The sequence below is a fragment of the Saimiri boliviensis genome, chromosome 7 (assembly GCF_048565385.1).
Source record: "Saimiri boliviensis isolate mSaiBol1 chromosome 7, mSaiBol1.pri, whole genome shotgun sequence".
In the NCBI taxonomy this organism is placed as follows: Eukaryota; Metazoa; Chordata; class Mammalia; order Primates; family Cebidae; genus Saimiri; species Saimiri boliviensis.
The window spans coordinates 74,305,793-74,325,169 of NC_133455.1; the positions used below are offsets into that span (position 1 = coordinate 74,305,793).

At 33.8% G+C, this 19,377-nt stretch overlaps 1 protein-coding gene across 6 annotated transcripts in view; it reads left to right on the top strand.

Moving 5' to 3' along the window:
• Positions 1-14,070, top strand: part of SLC16A7 (solute carrier family 16 member 7) — a 187,421-nt gene extending 173,351 nt beyond the window's left edge. For all 6 annotated transcript variants that reach the window (XM_074402818.1, XM_074402819.1, XM_010337261.3 and 3 more), the window contains one exon: positions 586-14,070. In XM_074402818.1, the coding sequence (XP_074258919.1) occupies positions 586-842 (257 nt within the window). In that variant the 3' untranslated portion in view covers positions 843-14,070. The remainder of the gene's footprint in view (positions 1-585) is intronic.
• The last annotated feature ends 5,307 nt before the right edge of the window (positions 14,071-19,377 follow it).

Here is a 19,377-nt window from a genome sequence, read left to right on the forward strand (position 1 = left end):
ATGTAACCAGGCCCAAATTACTTCACAATACACCTTGTAAGGATCAAGTGAGATATTACAGATAAAACGCTTAAGCTAGTGCTGGGCATAGAGGAAGCACTTAGTACATATTAGACCCTGTTAGGAATCATGTAAAAGTCTTTGGATCTTTCCTTAAAAAAGCAATTTTTCTCTATTGAAGGAAAAAGGAAGTATGAAAAGGATGAAGCAACCCTAACATGTATGCTGTAAATAAATATATCTATATTTATATGTATAGTTATAAAAATATACTTCACTCATATATGTGTCAGTGTATACACACACAAAACATATACACCTAATTTGTCTTATTTGTATATTTTTACTGGGAGAAATAATTTTTAGTAAATTTAATGTACTGATATTATAATGCTGTAAGTGAATCTACGTACCCTTACTAAGCATATGTAGAAGTCATAATCTAGATTTTTTTTTATTTTTTAAAGTCTATTTACCATTCATTTAAATAAGAGGAAAATACTTTGAGGAATAATTTATTTGAAATTTTTAGCATTATGTGACTGTTTTATTATGCCAACTTAAAAGATGTTCTCTGTCTCTTAGGTATGTTGGTGGATGTAACTGGTGAATATAAGTACATGTACATGTCCTGTGGGGCTATTGTGGTAGCAGCAAGCGTGTGGCTGCTCATTGGCAATGCTATCAACTATAGATTGCTTGCAAAGGAAAGGAAGGAGGAAAATGCAAGAAAGACGACCAGAGAATCTGAACCCTTGAGCAAACCTAAACATCCAGAAGATGTTCACGTCAAAGTTTCAAATGCACAGAGTGTAACCTCAGAAAGAGAAACTAATATTTAACAAGAATCACATCTCTGATTTCAGTGTTTATGACTTTCCCTAGGAGTTTGTTTTTCATTTTGTTTTTAAGGTATAGGAAAAGTTTTTAGCTGAAATGAAGGGTCACAATTAAGGATGGAGATGATATTCTCCTCAATGGCAAATTTTAAATTAGTTTTTAAAAACTTATTTGGGTAGTTAAAATGTGAGATTATACATAGAAAGAATCCATGCTATAGGTTTATTTCCATACCTGACTCTGGGTGTGGTGGTTAAAATACTAATTTTAAAGTCTTCCAGTGACTTTCGGTCTTGGTTACATGAAGAGTTCTGAATCCCAAATCCCTGGGTTAAGTAGTTAGAAGGAGGATGTCTAATCCTACAAAGTGATCCTTTATACATTTCATTTTTTTATTTGATATTAAAGTATGAGATCGAATTGAAGGAAATTAATTATCTCTTCCTACACACCAACACACATAATCCCACATGGTTACCCAAATGTACACAAAATATCTGGAGAATAAAAAACAAATTTAAAAAAAATCATGATAATTTATTTTTAAAGTAAAAAAATCCATGAAGACAAAAGAAACATATCTGCATGCTACTTTATTAGTTTTAAAGATAAATACATGGGTAAAAATGAGGGTGATCCTTATTCAAAACTACATCTGACTGCTATAAAAATATTTACATATATGTTTGACAAAAAAAGAAAATCAATGTTAAACCATTATATCTGAGCACTGTTAGACTTAATCCATGCAGATGAGTTTTTCTGAGTAGGGGGCATTAGTACCTGGTGCTAGAGAATAGAACCCTCAAATAATTTTCAGAATTCTTACTTGATATGTAAAAGTATGATGACTCTTAACAATGAGCCACATGCATTGATTTTGCAAGGTTTTTAGTTCGTAATCCAGAAAGTAATAATCAGATGTTTTCTTTTAACCAGGCCTCCATCCAGATTCGCTGTTATATTGAAATATCAAAGTAACATCCTAGTTGGCAAGATTCTAAGTAGACTGAATTCTAATTTTTCCCAACACATAGTGCTGATCAGAGGTTACTGTTGTGAGTACTCCATCTGACTACAACTAAGACTAAGAAGTGGTTTTAATGAATCCTCTAGGCTCTCTCAGCTCCCTCTCTTCCACAAAATGCTAGAGCAAAAGCAAACCACAAGCAGGCTTTGTGCTCAACTACTGGAGATACCTCCTAGGATGAGAATGGCAGTACTTGAAAATTCCGCCCTCTACTGATGAGACTTCCTGCTGCCTTTGGACATAACAAAGCCAGGAAACTTATCTTCTAGAAATAGAGGCACTTTGTGACTTGGAATTGTAGGTATAGGTTATAACCTGAAAGCAAAAAGCTTGAAATAGTGCAGCCCAGGTTAATTCAGCACTTTCCCACTTTCATAACTATGTGAAAACATCTGGGAATATGAATCACTCCTGAATACAGAGGCATATTCTTTTCAAAATATAAATACCATTTTGAGTGAGAAAGTACACTTAAACAAGAAAGAAATTGTACATTATGACTAAAGCTATAAATACAATATTTACATCTATAAATCTGAAGTTAAACATTATGATTAATTTTTAAAAAGTATTTAGTGCTTTACTGTTAAAGCAATGTCACCCTCAAGATGTCAAAGGGAATTTGCCATTCTTTTTTTTTTATTGTAATAAAGGCAGGTGCTATTTTTTCCTGTGAGATTGCACCCTGATACCAACCTTTTGTAATAGTTAATGTCAAAGATAAAGTTTATTCACTGCTTAAGCATGTGGCTTATTTTTAGGGAGTTATATAAAATTCAGTTTTTCATTTAACATTTGCTCTTTTGCATATCAAGAGATATTTGTATTTTTCAAATGTTAAGTAAAACAAGATGTGCCAAGATCATAGATAAATAAATTAGGGAAAATGTGGGACTTTATGGCTGTTTTTAATTTAGTTTCACCCTATCATGATTCTTCAATTACCTTTGTTTATGTTTTTAGTTATTTTTATTCAGCTCTGAGTTGTCAAGAAATGTAACCTCTAAATTGTGTATTACTTCTCCAATCATAAATTTCCAAAAAAAAATATTCTACTTTTCAAAAAGTGTTCTGAAAAGATACATTAAACTAATATGAATATCAGATCCCCAGGGGAAATAAATGGCAAAGTAATATTCATGGGGTTTTAAGTCAAAGGCTATATTATATTCTTTTTTATTACTTTCTAGTAGAAACGTCCTGCTGGATGCATTTCAGTGGCCTTCTCCAGGAAGGAGGTTTGTTTGCTTACTGACGATTTTCTTGTCACGTGAAAACCAATTCACATATGTCTGGCTGCTCTTTGATTGTCTTCATTAGTTATTTATTTCTAACACTGATTGTATTAAATTGTTAGAAAAGAAGGTAAAATTCAAAGCACATTCAAAGCACATGATATGATCTGTACAATCTCACCTGGCAGTTGCACTGCACAGAGTTACAAATATGCACACATGTTAACTCCCATGCTTAAATATTGACAGTTAAACCAGAACACACTTGAAACAGTGACATAAATACCGACAGGATTCAGAGTTGTTCCAGGGTCATATAAATTATTTTACTTGTTCACTCTCTCCACCCTCTTGAACTTGTTAGAAGATTTGTTGCTTTAGGAAAATATTTGCAAGATTGAGAAAAGAGTATCAACCTAGGATTTTCATTATTATATAGACACATAAATGGAGGAGGAGATATATTTGGCTCCTGTGTCTGCAACAATTACTGCTGAAAGTATTTATTCCCCTAGAGAAAAATAGGTTTTCAATGTTTGAGATATCATGAAGCAAAGTCAGAGTATACCACTAAAATCCTCACTAATCTCTATTCACCCATTATGAAATTGTATAAAAGGAAGGGTATTCATTAATCAAGGTGTCCAAATAATTGATGGCAACTTTTCAGTATTCTTTCATTTGTGTTAACTAAGCACCCCATATTTTTCATTACTTAACCTTAAATATGCCATCACTAATTTATGAAGAGAACATTGGATTTGCTCTTTTTCTGACCTGTTCTCACCTCCTTTCCTGATCCTTTTTGAGTTCACCTAGCACACCTTAAGAGACAACAGATCAGGTTTTAGTGTATTTCACATTGGAAGACATGATGTTTTCTCAGTATAAATTTACACGACTCATAAATATCACTTTTTTGGTACCAAGTTCCAACACCTTAGCTCATGGACTCATTGGCCTCAGCCTAATACTAAGGAATAAGTAAAATAATTAAATTTGTTATATTTGAATGTGCACTTAAAAAAATCTAAATCTTTTGTACTCATTCTTTTCTGGCTGTACAACATGACAATCAAAAATGTAGAAAAGAAGACTAAAGGATGATATAAATGTAAGTTTTTATGTAGATGACATAAATATGAAGAGATGATCAGTTAGTTGAAACTTATTTTTCACTCAAAACACCTTTAAAAATCCCTTTCATATATAGAATGTTGAACACTTTTAATAAAACAAAAGAAAAAATCATTTTAGGCTCAATTTAATAGGGAGATAGGATACATAGTGGAAAAAGAACTAATATTTATGTGTTATGCATTTCATTTATGTGATGCCTTTCAATATTTAAGCCAAACCATGGCAGAATTATTACTAGCTTGATATGACAGATGAGTGAAAACTGGAAACACAGAAGCTCACCAAACTACCAGAAGTTAAAAGGTAATATGAACCAAAATTAAAACTCAGGTTTACCTAAAACTAGAAAGAACCCCTAGAGTGTTCACTACCATGCTGCTTCCTGATAGAGGCCAGAGAAGTAAAGGTAAATAAAATATAGGTACCAAAAAAGTACATCTTATACAGCAAAACAATTAGGTTTAACTGTAATTTGTATTATGATTTATTCATTGTTTACTAGAGAATTGCATTTACTAGAACCTGAATGTGTAATTTCTAATTGCCTGCTGCTTTTCTCCCCAATGCAAATTATCTCAAATAATGATAATGATTATGTATAGACATGACTGCTTTAATATGACTCTTTTTCTCATAAAAGTAACATATTTGACTCAGGCATAATACATTTTTTCTGAGGTTGGATTTAGGAGGAAAATGTTATCTTTGATGAATAAATAATTCCCAGATTGGTTGCTAAATATCATAACCCAGAAAGTGAAATAATTAGCTGGATATGGTGGTGTGCACCTGTAGTCTTAGCTTCTTGGAAGGCTGAGGTGAGAGGGTCATTTGAGCCCAGGAAGTTGAGGCTTCAGTGAGCTATAATGGCCCCACTTGCACTTCAGCCTAGGCAACAGAATGAGATTGTGTCTCTATTAAAAATAAATAAAGTAATATGTACTTACTAGAGAACATTATATTTAGAATTTTAGTGATTATTCTGTTTATAATATTATCCCTAGCTACCAAAAACAGATTATAAGATACAAATGATTTGGTTTATCTATATTGTTACATATTAATTTTCATCATTTAATACAACTTATGCTACATTTTAACTTATATTTCAAGCTTCTCTGAACATCTGTGTTGCCATTCTCCTCTTTGTCTATTTGTTCCATAGAGTAAACAAGAATGCTTTTGTCTTCTCCACCTAGACTTTTCAAGTCCCTAATTAGAATGTAGTTCTCCTTACCTCCATTCAAACAGTGCACTTGCAAGGCACTGTATTCTTCATAGTCAACCATGATGCCCATGTTTATAATTATATACACATTTAATTGAATGTGATTTTAGAGTTTTGGAAAACTAATCTTCTTTGGCACTATCTTGAATGTTTTTAATTTTCTCAAAGTGCCTGACAACATTGAGTAACAAAGCATACCATCACAGCATTGCACCATTATGTATTATTCTATATCAGTGCAGGGCCATCACTGATACATCATAGCAACCAGATTTTTAACCATAACCATTCAGAGCACCAATCAGCGTCAAAAGTATTGAGAATAAAGACTAATATTACAGGCCAGGTACAGTGGCTCAGGCCTTTAATCCCAGCACTTTGGGAGGTCAAGGCGGGTGGATCAGGAGATTGAGACCATCCTGGACCACATGGTGAGACTCTGCCTCTACCAAAAATACAAAAATTAGCCAGGCATGGTAGTATGCGCCTGTAGTCCCAGCTACTTAGGAGGCTGAAGCAGGAGATTGCTTGAACCTGGGAGGCAGATGTTGCGGTGAGCTGAGATTGTACCGCTACACTCCAGGCTGGGTGACAGAGTGAGACTCAGTCTCAAAAAAAAGAAAAAAAGAAAGACAAATATCGTATATAAAATCTCAAGTTTACCCATCTGTCTTTAAGGTTTTGATTTCTGCACAACCATATGCATGATCTCATAACAGTCCCAATTATCAGTAATTATAATGCTTACATAATCAAAATTATAAATTATCTTTGTTGATACTATTAAAAATGAATTCATTTTCTGAGCTTATGTAATTTTGTTATAGCTCTTATTTTCTCTTCTTCCCTATCGGTTGTTTGTGCACTGGATATTTTAGCCCTTTACAGGGTGCTACAATCCAGTTTATTTTAGTCTTATCTCTCCTACTGCTTTTTCTTCACTTTAATTCATTTCTGTGCCAATCATAAAAGAATTGCTGTAGTATTGAGAATTGTCATTTTAAAAGTCTCTAAGAGCAAAATTAATATTGCAAAATGATTTTTTATTTTATAAGAGTATGTGGGAATTTAGATCAAATTAATTTTTCCATCCCAATTTCCTGCTTCTTCATATAAATAAATAAATAAATACACTTTAAGTTCTGGGGTACATGTGCAGATTTGCTTCTTTACCATCTCCCCCCTTTTCTTTCTATAATTATTTTTTAAATGTTTTCCTTTCTTTGTTTTCATAACATCTAGATAAACTTTTTAACATTTTCCATGGAACTGTGAACACTTCTAGTATGGCTTTTTGTTTCTTTGTGTATTTAATTACATTTACACTGTTTGCATGAGCTACATGTTTTCAGTCTTCATGTATACTTGTTAATAAGGTGAGCAATATTCAGGGATATTTCAGTAGGCAATTATTTAATGATTATAAATTTATTCACATTTCAGCAAATATTTTTCACGTGATCAAAGAGGACTTTTTGTTTTGTTTTGTTTTAACTTAAATGTGGTAAAATAAGCTAGAGAATCTCTGTTACTAGATACTGAACAGAGATACTGAACATTCTATTAAAATAGAATAAGTTGATATAAAGCTCCTCTCTTCGGAAAAACAAATTGGCATTTTTATCTCACATAAATTTAGGATGAAATTTTAAAACATTCTTTTGACTAAGACATTCTGTTTTTTTTTAAATTTTCGTATACATCTAAAGTAAGTTTTTTGAGTTAGACTCAGTTTATATAGCTTGCTCATTAGAGTAGACATTTTTTTTTTCATCCTCAGACTCAAGAGTACACATTTCTGACAAGCTGTTCCATGGTTCAATGGATTTTATTTTTCTATCATCAACTTTCTATATCTAACTAAAGTATTAACATTTCTACATTTAATGAAATAGCACATATGAATTAAAATATTTATTTCTAAGCATTAAATCTAATTGTATTTTGACTTGTTTTGATATATTTTTGTCTCAGATGATGTATTTAATTAATTCATTTTATCCTCTCAACCCGCAGTTTTGTTAGGTAGCCACATTTTTACCATAAAAACTAGACCAGATTAAGGATTTTACCTAAACTTACACTAATACTCTTGAGTAAATGCAGAGTTGGGCATAGAATTCAGGTCTTTTGACTTCTAACACTTTTTTTTTCTCCATTGCACTACAGAAGCCATAAGGTCATAACAATGACCTTTATAGAGTGAATAAAATATTTTCCTAGAAATACACATAGCAACCCTACTTGATAGTTTATATCCCAAATCAATATATTTTTTCCAATCATGCTTTGCAAACTCATGTTTGCAAACTTAACTTGAAGACTATTTCCTCATTGCCACAGCAGGTAATTCTTGGCAAATAAGAAATCATATTTAGTGAGATTAATTATTTTGCACAATATTTGTTATAGCAATATTAAAATCATTAAAACATACCAATATTGTATTAATAGAAAAGGTGTCAATATCTCATTAATTCCCCTTTTAGTTTATGTTCTTTTTTATTTTAGAAGCAGTATTCATTTGTTTTCAAAAGTAGACTGCCAGAGCACAGAACACACTGTACAAGTTTGTTAAATTATTAAAGTGTATGCAAGAAATTATTGCCATTGCATAATCTTGAGGAGAATACCTCTATAGTATGTCTTGATCTAAGAACCTGAAGCTGTGTTCATGAAATTATTAGAATAAGATCTATAGCAAAAGTTTCTTATTTTATGAATGGTTTTTACATTTAACCAAACAGTACTAAAATCCACAACAGCTGTCTGGCAACAGTGTCACCAGAGCATCTTTTATGTTAGAGATACCATCTACCTCTCTCTGCATCTTATCTAGATAGATACAGTCTTTCTTGATTTTCTCCTTTATTCCCTTGCAGAGAACAAACAAAAATTACACCTAAATTAAAGATCCCTGGTGAAAGGGAAGAGGAGTTGCTATTAGGAGTTTTCCCTGTAAAACTGTAAAAACAGTAATCTGCATTCAGTATTTGTTTTCTTAGTTCATGAAGATATTTACCATAAAAACACATTTTTTAAAAAATTGGGTAAAATTGTGTATCACAGTAAAATATTTCATGAACTGGGTTGGCCCTAAAAAAAATCTGTAGTAAGTGATGTATTTGGTTAGATTCAGCTAAACTGACACCCATACATTCAGATTGCACTGTCATTCTGACAGGAAGCAGACCTCAGTAGTTGCAGTCTGTGCATTTACTAATATAAGGACCCTTCCTTATAGTGAAAAAAGCAAGATTGTACCAATCAAATATGACTCAAATGGAGTGATTCCCTATATTGCAGATGAAACAGCAGGGTCTCTTCGGGTGTTTGCTAAAATTGACAAAATTTGAAGCTTTTTATGTAAAAGTTCTTCTCCCAAATATTTTAAACTAGTATGTGAAGTGTTTCCTAGAATAAATAATTTTTTTTCATATTTTGAAATCATTTTACTTACTACTTATATTTGAACAAATATGTTTTTCTCATCCAGTATTAAATTGAAAAGAACATTTAAAATAAGATTGTTGGAATAAAAGTTATACATAAGAATTTGCTGCTAATAAGACATTCTTTGGCAACAGCCATATCCAGCTAACTTTTGCAAGAATTTTTTAAGGGATTAGATTTAGGAATTAATCTTTAGAATTATTTTTAAAATGTAAATTATATTTTAGGCTGTATTTCTGTGATTTTTTAAGTGAAAAAAATAAAATGTAGTTGTCTTGTTTATTCTACAGATATCTTAATGACCACTGAACAAATGATTATATTGCTACTTGGTCTATCAGCTATGGTTACTATGATAGTGAAATAAAGAGGATAGTTTTACTTGACACCTAAGATGATCCAAGCAGGTGTTTTTACATCACCTAAATTATGGCTGTATTATTTCATTTTTTAAGAAAATTAATAAAATATAAAATAATACATTTAAAGATCTGTTAAAGTTTTAAAATATAAGATAGACCATTCTTTTTTGCCTTCTTACACATGAATGTACTTAGAGTGATTGTTAAGTGATCTTTGGATATTTATTTTTGAAATTTTTGTATATATAGCAGTTCTGAACTTAGCAAATATGTGTAAAAGAATTAACCAAAAATGAAAGAACTGGCATTTTCATATGGATACATATTTTGTTTAAACTAAATAAAAAACATAGATTTACTTAAGTCAGGAATATATTATGTTTTTGATCATTTTTAAAGTATATTTAGTTCAATTGTTTCTACTTTGTTTTTAAGCACACTTGTTTAAGTTTTTGCCTTTCAGGTATACTGCATTGTTATATGGACATAATGTTTTAGAATAATCTCTGTTGTAGTTTCTAATTTTCACTGCATAACAAATTTGAAACCAATGTTGAATTTCTCTTTGAAAGTACATATTTTGCCTGCAGTTTTGAATATAATTCATCTCTTTTATAGACTGTGAGCTCCCTGTGGACAAGGATGTTATTTTAGTTATAATAACGACTTTAATACCTAGCAAAGTTCCAGGCATAGAGTGTTCCTTTATTGAAATGAATTGATGGATGTAGATTATTAAAATGCTACTACATTATTCTGTGATGCAGGCTGAATGTATATGAGCGTAATTCTCTAGCTAATTTTTGAACTAAGACATAGAAAACAAAACACCTGTAACATTTTCTTTATTTAAAATCGAAATTCTGTTTGAATCTTTTTTATTGTCAGTCAAACATTCTATGCAATATTGAAATATGCAGCAACTAAACTTTATGGTATATATTAATTAGTTTTATTTTCTTTTCAAAATCAGAAATGCTCTATTTAAGCTTCCTGGAAATGTCGACAATCATTTTAATGACCAAAGGTGCTACTTAGTTTTCAACATTTACCTTGATCATAAGTGCTTCTATCTGCTGAGCTTTATTTATTATGCTTTGCAGAAAGTTTGGTGGGAAGGATGCAATAAAATCAGAATATCTCTTTTGTCTGAATTATGCAGTTTAACCCAGTCCATGTTCCTCTGTACTCTATTCTTACTGTATTTTAGTTAATATTTCTTACTGCTCACTAATTTTTATTGCAGGTCTGTGCTGTTTCTTAGAAAGTACATGCATATATATTTCTATAACATGTAAGAAAAAAACCTGTATTGCTTATTAAATTAAAATGAAAATGAAAAATGTTTATGTTAAATTTTCAAAATGAAATCTATACTACAGTTTCTTAAGGACCATTCAGTGCTGTTACTGCATGCTCATCAAAACATAATTTTCCACACTGGACCAAATTAAGGGCATTTCTTTTGTCTGAATATACATAAATGTCAATGGAAGTCAGACATAGCCAAAAATACAATGAATTCCTGAGGGCTAAAATGAATTTCTACTGTTGTTGTTGTTGTTGTTTTCATGAGTATACATTTTAATAGATTTACACAGAGTAAACAAACACAGTTCAAAAAGATTACATCACTGGCATCACGGAAGATCCTCTCCAATCCTTCCCAGACTACACTTCTTTTCTGGACTGCTCTAAAAAAAGCAGACTATATTTTTAGAGCAGGTTTATGTCACAGCAAAATTGAAAGTCCACGGATTTTCCATATATCCCTTGCCCTGACACATGCATAGCCTCCCTAATTATCAATATCACTCCCCATCCCAACCCCTTGAGTGGTAAATTTGTCACAATTGATGAACCTGTACCGACACATCATTATTACTCAAAGTTGATAGTTTTTACATTAGGGCTCACTCTTGACGTGGTGCAGTAGTTTCATGGCACTGAAACTCTGTACTCCAATATTCACCACAATCCCTTAAACCCTGGCAACCACTGATTATTTTACTATCTTCACAGTTTTGACTATTTTTCAATGCCATTTAATTAGAATCACACTGAATGTAGCCCTTTCAGCTGGCTTCTTCACTTAAGAATATGCTTTTAAGTTCCCTTCATGTATTTTCATGGCTTCAAAGCTCTCTTTTTTCTAAAGCTGAGTAATATTCCATTGTCTAGATGTTCAGTTTACTTATTAACCTGCTGAAGGACATCTTGGTTGCTTCCAACTTATGGCAATTACTAATAGAACTACTTATAAACATCATTGTGCAGCTTTTGTTCAGACATAAGTTTTTAACTCCTTTGCATAAATACCGAGGAGTGTGATTACTGGATTGTATGGTGAGAGTATGTTTGGTTTTATAAAAAACCATCAGGGCCGGGCGCGGTGGCTCAAGCCTGTAATCCCAGCACTTTGGGAGGCCGAGGCGGGTGGATCACGAGGTCAAGAGATCGAGACCATCCTGGTCAACATGGTGAAACCCCGTCTCTACTAAAAATACAAAAATTAGCTGGGCGTGGTGGCGCCTGCCTGTAATCCCAGCTCGGGAGGCTGAGGCAGGAGAATTGCTTGAACCCAGGAGGCGGAGGTTGCAGTGAGCCGAGATCGCGCCATTGCACTCCAGCCTGAGTAACAAGAGCAAAACTCCGTCTCAAAAAAAAAAAAAAAAAAAAAACCATCAAGCTGTCTTTTGAAGTCGCTGTACCATTTTGCATTCCCACCCCTTTAAATGAGACTTACTGTTACCAGCATTTGGTACCATCAGTGCTCTGGATTTTGGCCATTCTAACAGGTGTGTAGTATCTCGCTGCTGTTTAATTCCCTGCTGATATGTGATTTAGAACATCTTTTTATATGTGAATTTTCCATCTGTATATCTTCTTGGGTGGGGTGTTAGTCTAGAACTTTGGTCAGTTTTTAAATTGGGTTGTTCATTTTCTTACTGTTTTAAGAGTTCTCTGTATATTTTGGATAACAGTCTTTTATCAGACATGTCCTTTGCCAATAATTTCTTGCAGCCTGTGGCTTTTCTTATTCTCCTGACAGGTTTTGTGTGTTTTTTTGTTTGTTTGTTTTTGTTTTTGTTTTTGTTTTTTTTGTGTGTGTGTGTGTGTTTTTTTTGTTTGTTTGTTTTTTGTTTTTTGTTTTTTGCAGAATATTTTAATTCTAATGAAGTACAGCTTGTCTATTCTTTCTTTCATGGTTTGTGCCTTTGGTTTGGCATCTAAAAAGGCACTGCCAAACCCACAGTCATCTAGATTTTCTTCTGTTGTCTTCCAGGAGTTTTATATGTTTTTGTTGTTTACATTTGGGGTACACTTCTAGTTAATTTTTATGAAACATGTAGGTCTCCAATTTCTTTTTTGTCGTTGTTTTTACATGTGGGTGTTCAGTTGTTTCAGCACCATTTGTTGAAAAGACTAGTATTCCATTGCTTCCATTGTCAAAAGTCAATTGGCTATATTTATGTAGGTCTATTTCTGTACTCTCTATTCTGTTTCCTTGATCTGTTTGTCCTTTTGCCAATACCACACTGTTTGGGTTACTGAGGCTTTCTAGTGGGTCTTGAAGTCAGATAGTGTCAGTCTTGCAACTTCATTCTCCTTCAGTATTGCATTGGCTATTCTGGGCTTTGCCTCTTCATTTAAACTTTAGAAGTAGTTCATTTATATCCACAAAATAACTGGCTAGGATTTTGAATCAAGTTGCAACATTCTCTTTTAGCTCCACAAAGTTCATTATTATCTACCTTCTGAAGCCTACTTCTGTCAATTCAGCCATTTTAGCCTCAGCCTAGTTCTGTGCCTTTTCTGGGGAGGTGTTGAGGTAATTTGAGGGAGAGAAGACTTCCTAGCTTTTTGGGTTTTCAGTGTTTTTACATTGATTTCTTCTCATCTTTGTGGGCTTATCTGCTTTCTATGAGGTTGCTGACCTTTGGGGTTTTTTGGGGATCTTTTGTGTTGTTGTTGTTTTCTGTTTGTTCATTTTTTTTTAACAGGTCACTCTATCTTAGAGCTGCTGCGATTTGCTCGGGGTTTACTCCAGGCCTTAGTCGCCTTGGTGTCTCTGAGTCCCAGCTAAAGCAGTGTTAACAGAGAAATTTATAGCACTAAATTCCCACATCAAAAAGCTAGAAGATCTCAAATCAACACCCTAACATTACATCTAAAATAACTAGAAAAGCAAAAGCAAAGAAATACAAAAGCTAGCAGAAAACAAGTAATTAAGATCAGAGCCAAACTGAATGAGATAGAGACATGAAAAATCCTTCAAAAATCAATGAATCTAGGAAATGTTTTGTTGCAAATATTAATAAAATAGACTGTAAGCTATATTAATAAAGAGAAGAATCAAAAAGACAATAAAAAATGATAAAGGGAATATTATCACTGACACTATGGAAATACAAACAAGCATCAGAAAACTATAAACACCTCTGCAAGTAAAGTAGAAAATCTGGAAGATATGGATAAATTCCTAGACGCATACACTCTCCCAAGTCTAAACCAGGAAGATGCTGAATCCCTGAATAGACCAATAACAGATTCTGAAAATGCGGCAGGATTAAATAGCCTACCAACCAAAAAAAGCCCAGGACAAGACGGATTCTACCAGATGTACAAAGAGGAGCTAGTAACATTTCTTCTGAAACCATTCAAAACAGTTGAAAAGGAGGGAGTCATCTTTAACTAAATTGTATGAGGAGGCCAGTGTCATCCTGATGCCAAAACCTGGCAGAGATGAAAAAAAAAAAAAAAAAAAAGAAAGAAAGAAAACTTCAGGCCAATATCCCTGATGAACATTTATGCAAAAATTCTTAATAAAATGCTGTCAAACCAATTCCAGTAGCACATCAAAAAGCTTATCCACCACAATCAAGTTGGCTTCATACTTGGGATGCAAGGCTGGTTCAACATACATTGTTGCCAGTATTATTTTAAGTAAATTCTTGTCTTTTAGGCAAATTAAGAAAAATGTTTTTAAATTTACTTTCACCTATTCTCAGATATTCTTCCTTTCTGTAGATCCAAATTTATGATTTTATATAATTTTTTCTTCTTTCTAAAGAACTTTTAACATTTCTTATAAGGGAAGTCTACTGGTAACAAACCTCCTCAATTTTTGTTTGTCTGAGAAACTTTATATTTCTCTTTCACTTTTGAAAGTTAATTTCACAGGATCCTAAGTTGGTGAGGTTTTTTCCTTTCAACACATTAAATATTTCACTGTGCTGTCTTCTTGCTTACATGGTTCCTGAGACATTAGATTCAATTGTTAGATTTGCTTTTCTAATAAGTAAGGTGTTCTCTGACTTCTTTAAGGATTTTTTTAATCTATAATTTTCTGTACTTTGAAAATTAGATGCCTATATATAGCTTTTCTGGTGCTTATCCTGCTTGGTGTTCTTTGAAATTCCTCCATCTGTGGTTCCATGTTTGACATCAAATAGGAGAAATTTTTAGTGACTATTGTTTCAAACATTGCTTCTGTTACTTTCTATCTTTCTTCTCCTCATGGTATTCCCATTACACATATGTTTTACCTTTATAGTTGTCTCACAGTTCATTGATATTCTGGAGTATTCTCAGTCTCTCTCTCTCTCTCTCTTTTTTTAAATTTGATTTGCTTTTTAGTTTTTAAAGTTTCTATTGAGATATCTTCAAGCTCAGAGAATCTATTCCCAGCCATTTCCAACCTACTAAAAAGCCTGCCAAAAGCAGTCTTCATTTCTGTTACAGTGTTCTTGATCTCTAACATTTCTTTTTGATTCTTTCTTAGAATTTTCATCACCCTGCTTATATTGACTCCTCAGTTCTTGGTTCTTGCAGATTGTTACTTTATCCATTAAAGCCAGTTACATATTAATGATTGTTGCTTTATGTTTGCAGTATTATAATTCCAACATCATTGCCTTATTTGAGTCTGGCTTTGATGTCTGCATTTTCTTTAAACTGTGCTTTTTGTTTTATTTATTTATTTTTTGACTTGTATTGTGTCTTATATGTTTTTCCTGATATTCAGACATGAAGAACTGGGTAAAAGAAATAGATGTAAAAAGGCTTTTAGTAATGCGGTGGTAAGGTCTAGGGGAGGGTGAACATTCTATAGTCGTCCACTTATGTCTCAATCTTTAGTGAGCCAGTGTGTCTGGACTGTGAACTTCACCTGCTTCTGGATCTCCTTTTCTCCCCTTCTGTGGGACAGGATGGCTAGAGCTGGCTGAGTTGGTATTTCCCTTTTCTGGGGTCACTTAGACTTGGCTACAACTCCGGAAGGTTAAATAGTTACTTCTTTTTAAGAACTGAATGCTCTAGGGTATTTCTAAATGGTTCATTTCCCCCTCCCCCTGCTGGAAGCATGATGTATTTCTCAGATATTCACCTGGTAGAGCTTGTTGGGGTAGGTCTTACAGAAGTGCGGTAGACTCTGATGGCTGGGTCCCCCTAGAGGTAGTTCTCCCTCAGATTTGTCCTCACTGAGCCTCTAGCAATTCAAGTGCAGTTCAGGCTTGCTACCTTCACAGTGGTATGACAGGACAGGGGTTCTGATCCAGACTTTAAGAAAGAGTTTCTGGATCTCACACAAGAAACTACTTAGGGTGAGTTCACCGTGCAAAGTGAAAGCAAGTTTATTAAGAAAGTAAAGGAATAACAAAATGGCTATTCCCAGGTCCACTGGTTGCCCATTTTTATGGTTATTTCTGATATGCTAAGCAAGTGGTGGATTACTTCTGTCTCCCCTTTTTAGACCACATAGGGTAACTTCCTGACGTGGCCATGGCATTTGTAAATTGTCGTGGAGCTGGTGGGAGTGCAGCAGTCAGGACAACCAGAGGTCACTCTTGTGGCCATTTTGGTTTTGGTGGGTTTTGGCCAGCTTCTTTGCTGCAACCTGTTATATTAGCAAGGTCATTATGACCTGTATTTTGTGCTGACCTTCTATCTTATTCTGTGACTTAGAATGCCTTAACCGTTCTGGAATGCGGTACAGTAGGTTTCAGCCGCATGTTACCCAGCTCTATTTAAGATGGAGTTGTTCTATTTACACATCTTTGACAGTGGTTCTTGCAGAGATTATTACTCATGGTTTTCTGCTTCCGTAGGTTGTAATTATCTGTATTTATCTGTTGGTCTCTCCATCTGAGCAAGAGGGCAGTAGCTTGCCCCCGATCTTCACTTCTTATGGAGCTAAGAAGAATTATGATTTTGGGTTTGTTCAGTTTTTTACTTGTGGTTAGAACAGAGCAGTGACTTCCAAGCTTTTCAATGCTGGGTCAGAAACTGAACTCACCCCATCCTTTAAAAAAAAAAATTGCTTCTAACTTGGAGCTCATCTTCTAATCATTATTTTTAATGCAAATATTATTTAACATTTTTATTTTTGTCTTGAACTTTTATCACACAGTTTATTTCAAGATAGTGATTAAGACTACATTTTTTGAATAATGAGAAAAGGAAATGGTTCTGAAATTTCTCAACCTGAAAATTATTGGTCATCATAATGGGAAGACTTATGTGCTTGCATTTAAAATACATACTAATGGGGCATTGATAATCAATCTTTGCCAGTCTCACCTATTAGCCAAACTATCTTGGTGCAGTTCTATTTTGAGTGATATTAATTATGTAACATTCTATTAATAGGTACAGAACGTTTTACAATATGGAAATTAGAGAATCTGTTGTGGAAAAATGATATCTGTACAACAAAGAGAGCTTGAGAAATATTAAGTAACGGATTTATATTTGATTTGATACAAATTAATAGACATCTTAAAATTGGATGGAAAATTAAATGTGAAACACTTAAAACTCTATTTCACTTATAATAAGGAATATACATTAGCCATTATTATCTATTGTAAGATCCTCCCTCTCAAATATAATTTACCTCATGAAGCCATTAACCCATGTCAGTAAATTAAAATTACATATGAAGTTCCTTAATATCTCAATTTTACTTTAATATAACTCATTACTATCAAATAAAGGATTTCACAAGGAATGTAGCACTGCAAATAAGTAAGTTATATAGCATAGTACACTTATATTAACACAAACCATCTAAACATATTTGAATCACTAATTTACTACTGTAGTAATTTGGAATGCATTCAGAAATACAAAACCAAATTGCAGTGGCCTATGCAAATAAGTTTTTTTCCCCTCATGTAATGAGAAATTCAGAAATGGCTGCCTAACATCTGTTTCAAGTCTGTTTCAAGACTGAGAGTCTCTGACTTTCTGCTTTGCCAGTCTTAGTACTGACAAATGGTTTCACTTTATCACCTCATGACTGCTGCACTTCCTGCCATCACATTCACATTTCAGGCAGGATGACTGGGAAAGTGCAAAGGATGCAGTGCGGAGGGGCCAAGGGCTGTGCCAGTTGAATGTGACCCTTCAATCATTAAAGTAGGGGCTTTCTCTGAAGCCCATTTTAGGAGCTTCCCACTGCCATCTCACTAGCCAGAACTGGCTGGGTGTCCATAGGACCACTCCTAAAAGTCCAGCAGTGATGCTTCCCTGAAGCTTCAGTAGACTCTGTGTTCCCTGAGCTCAAGGGCCGTTTCTCTACTTCTAAGAAGTTAATAACAATGAGAGAAGATCAAATAGGCCATGCGTGATGTCTCACACCCATACTCCCAGCACTTTGGGAGGCCGAGGCAGGCAGATCACCTGAGGTCAGGAGTTTGAGACCAGCCTGGCCGACATAGTGAAACCCTTTCTCTACTAAAAATACAAAAATAAGTCAGGCATGGTTGTGAGTGCCTGTAATCCCAGCCACTTGGGAGGCTGAGGCAGGAGAATCACTTGAACCCGGGAGATGGAGGTTGCAGTGAGCCAATATTGTGCCATTGCGCTCCAGTCTGGATGAGAAGAGTGAAATTCTGTCCCATAGGAAAAAAAAAAAGAGAGAGAGAGAAGGTCAGATAAATATTAGATGTTTGTCATGATGTGGAACTTGACATAAGCTACATAGATTAGCTTAATATATATAAATGGATTTTATCTAACATGTAAAATTAGATGAAAAACATTATGTAATATAGCTTTCATTTAAAAGGCTATTAAGTCAAAATTTAAAATTTTTTTTCTTGTGTTTTCTCCTAGACAGATAGGAGAAAGCAAGCGTGTTTTTGTGTGCATGTGTTTTTTTTTTAGGGGCAGGGCCTGGTGGGCATAGGAGAGTTGCATCTTGTGTTCAGAGTTTTTTTGCACACCAATTTGGCCAAATGCACAAGTGGTCTTGATAGGGAGGTATACATGACAAATGAATAAAAAATATTAAAAGCACATAAATAGCCACATAAACTGTAAAATTTATTACTTTATGCATTTGACAAATCTATTTGAGTACTTGTAATTGTAGAGATGTTTTAAATGCTGAGTTTACAGCAGTAAACAAAATAGTAAAACATTTAGAACACATAGTTTTCTAGTGGAGAAAACAATAAGGTACTAAATATGTTAGATAACAAGGGCTAAGTAAAGTAACAAATCAGGGAAGGGGGATAAAGAGGTTGCAATTTTAGATAGAAGGGAAAATGTAAATTAGGTGATATTGCATATAAAAAAAAAAAAAGGAGGTGAAGAAACAAGCCATGAAGATTTCTGAAGAAGGAACATCCTGAGCAAAGAAAACAGTAAGTGCAAAAGCTCCGAGCCAGGAGTATGTCTGACATGCTCAAGAAAGGAGAAGGTGTTCAGCAGGGTTCAAACAGAGATACGGCTGGAGAAAGCAGCAGATGAATTCTTAGAGGGAATTAGGGACCAGTTTTAGAAACTTACTGGTCAGATAATCGACTTTGACTTGTACACTAAGAGAAAGTAGCATCTATTTACAGTTATTTTTCATAAAGATAGAAAAGAAAAACAAGAAAATGTCACAAATCAACAGTGCTCCACCATCTTCACGTACATTACCACACTCCACCTGTATGTAGTCCCTGATCTAATTCACATAGGTCTTCAGTCTATTTTTTATATCTAATCTGCTAGTTCTTTATACCCCATAACTATTCCATATCTAATCTTTCATTTAATTTTTCCCCATGACTATTTAACCTTCATGTTCTAGCT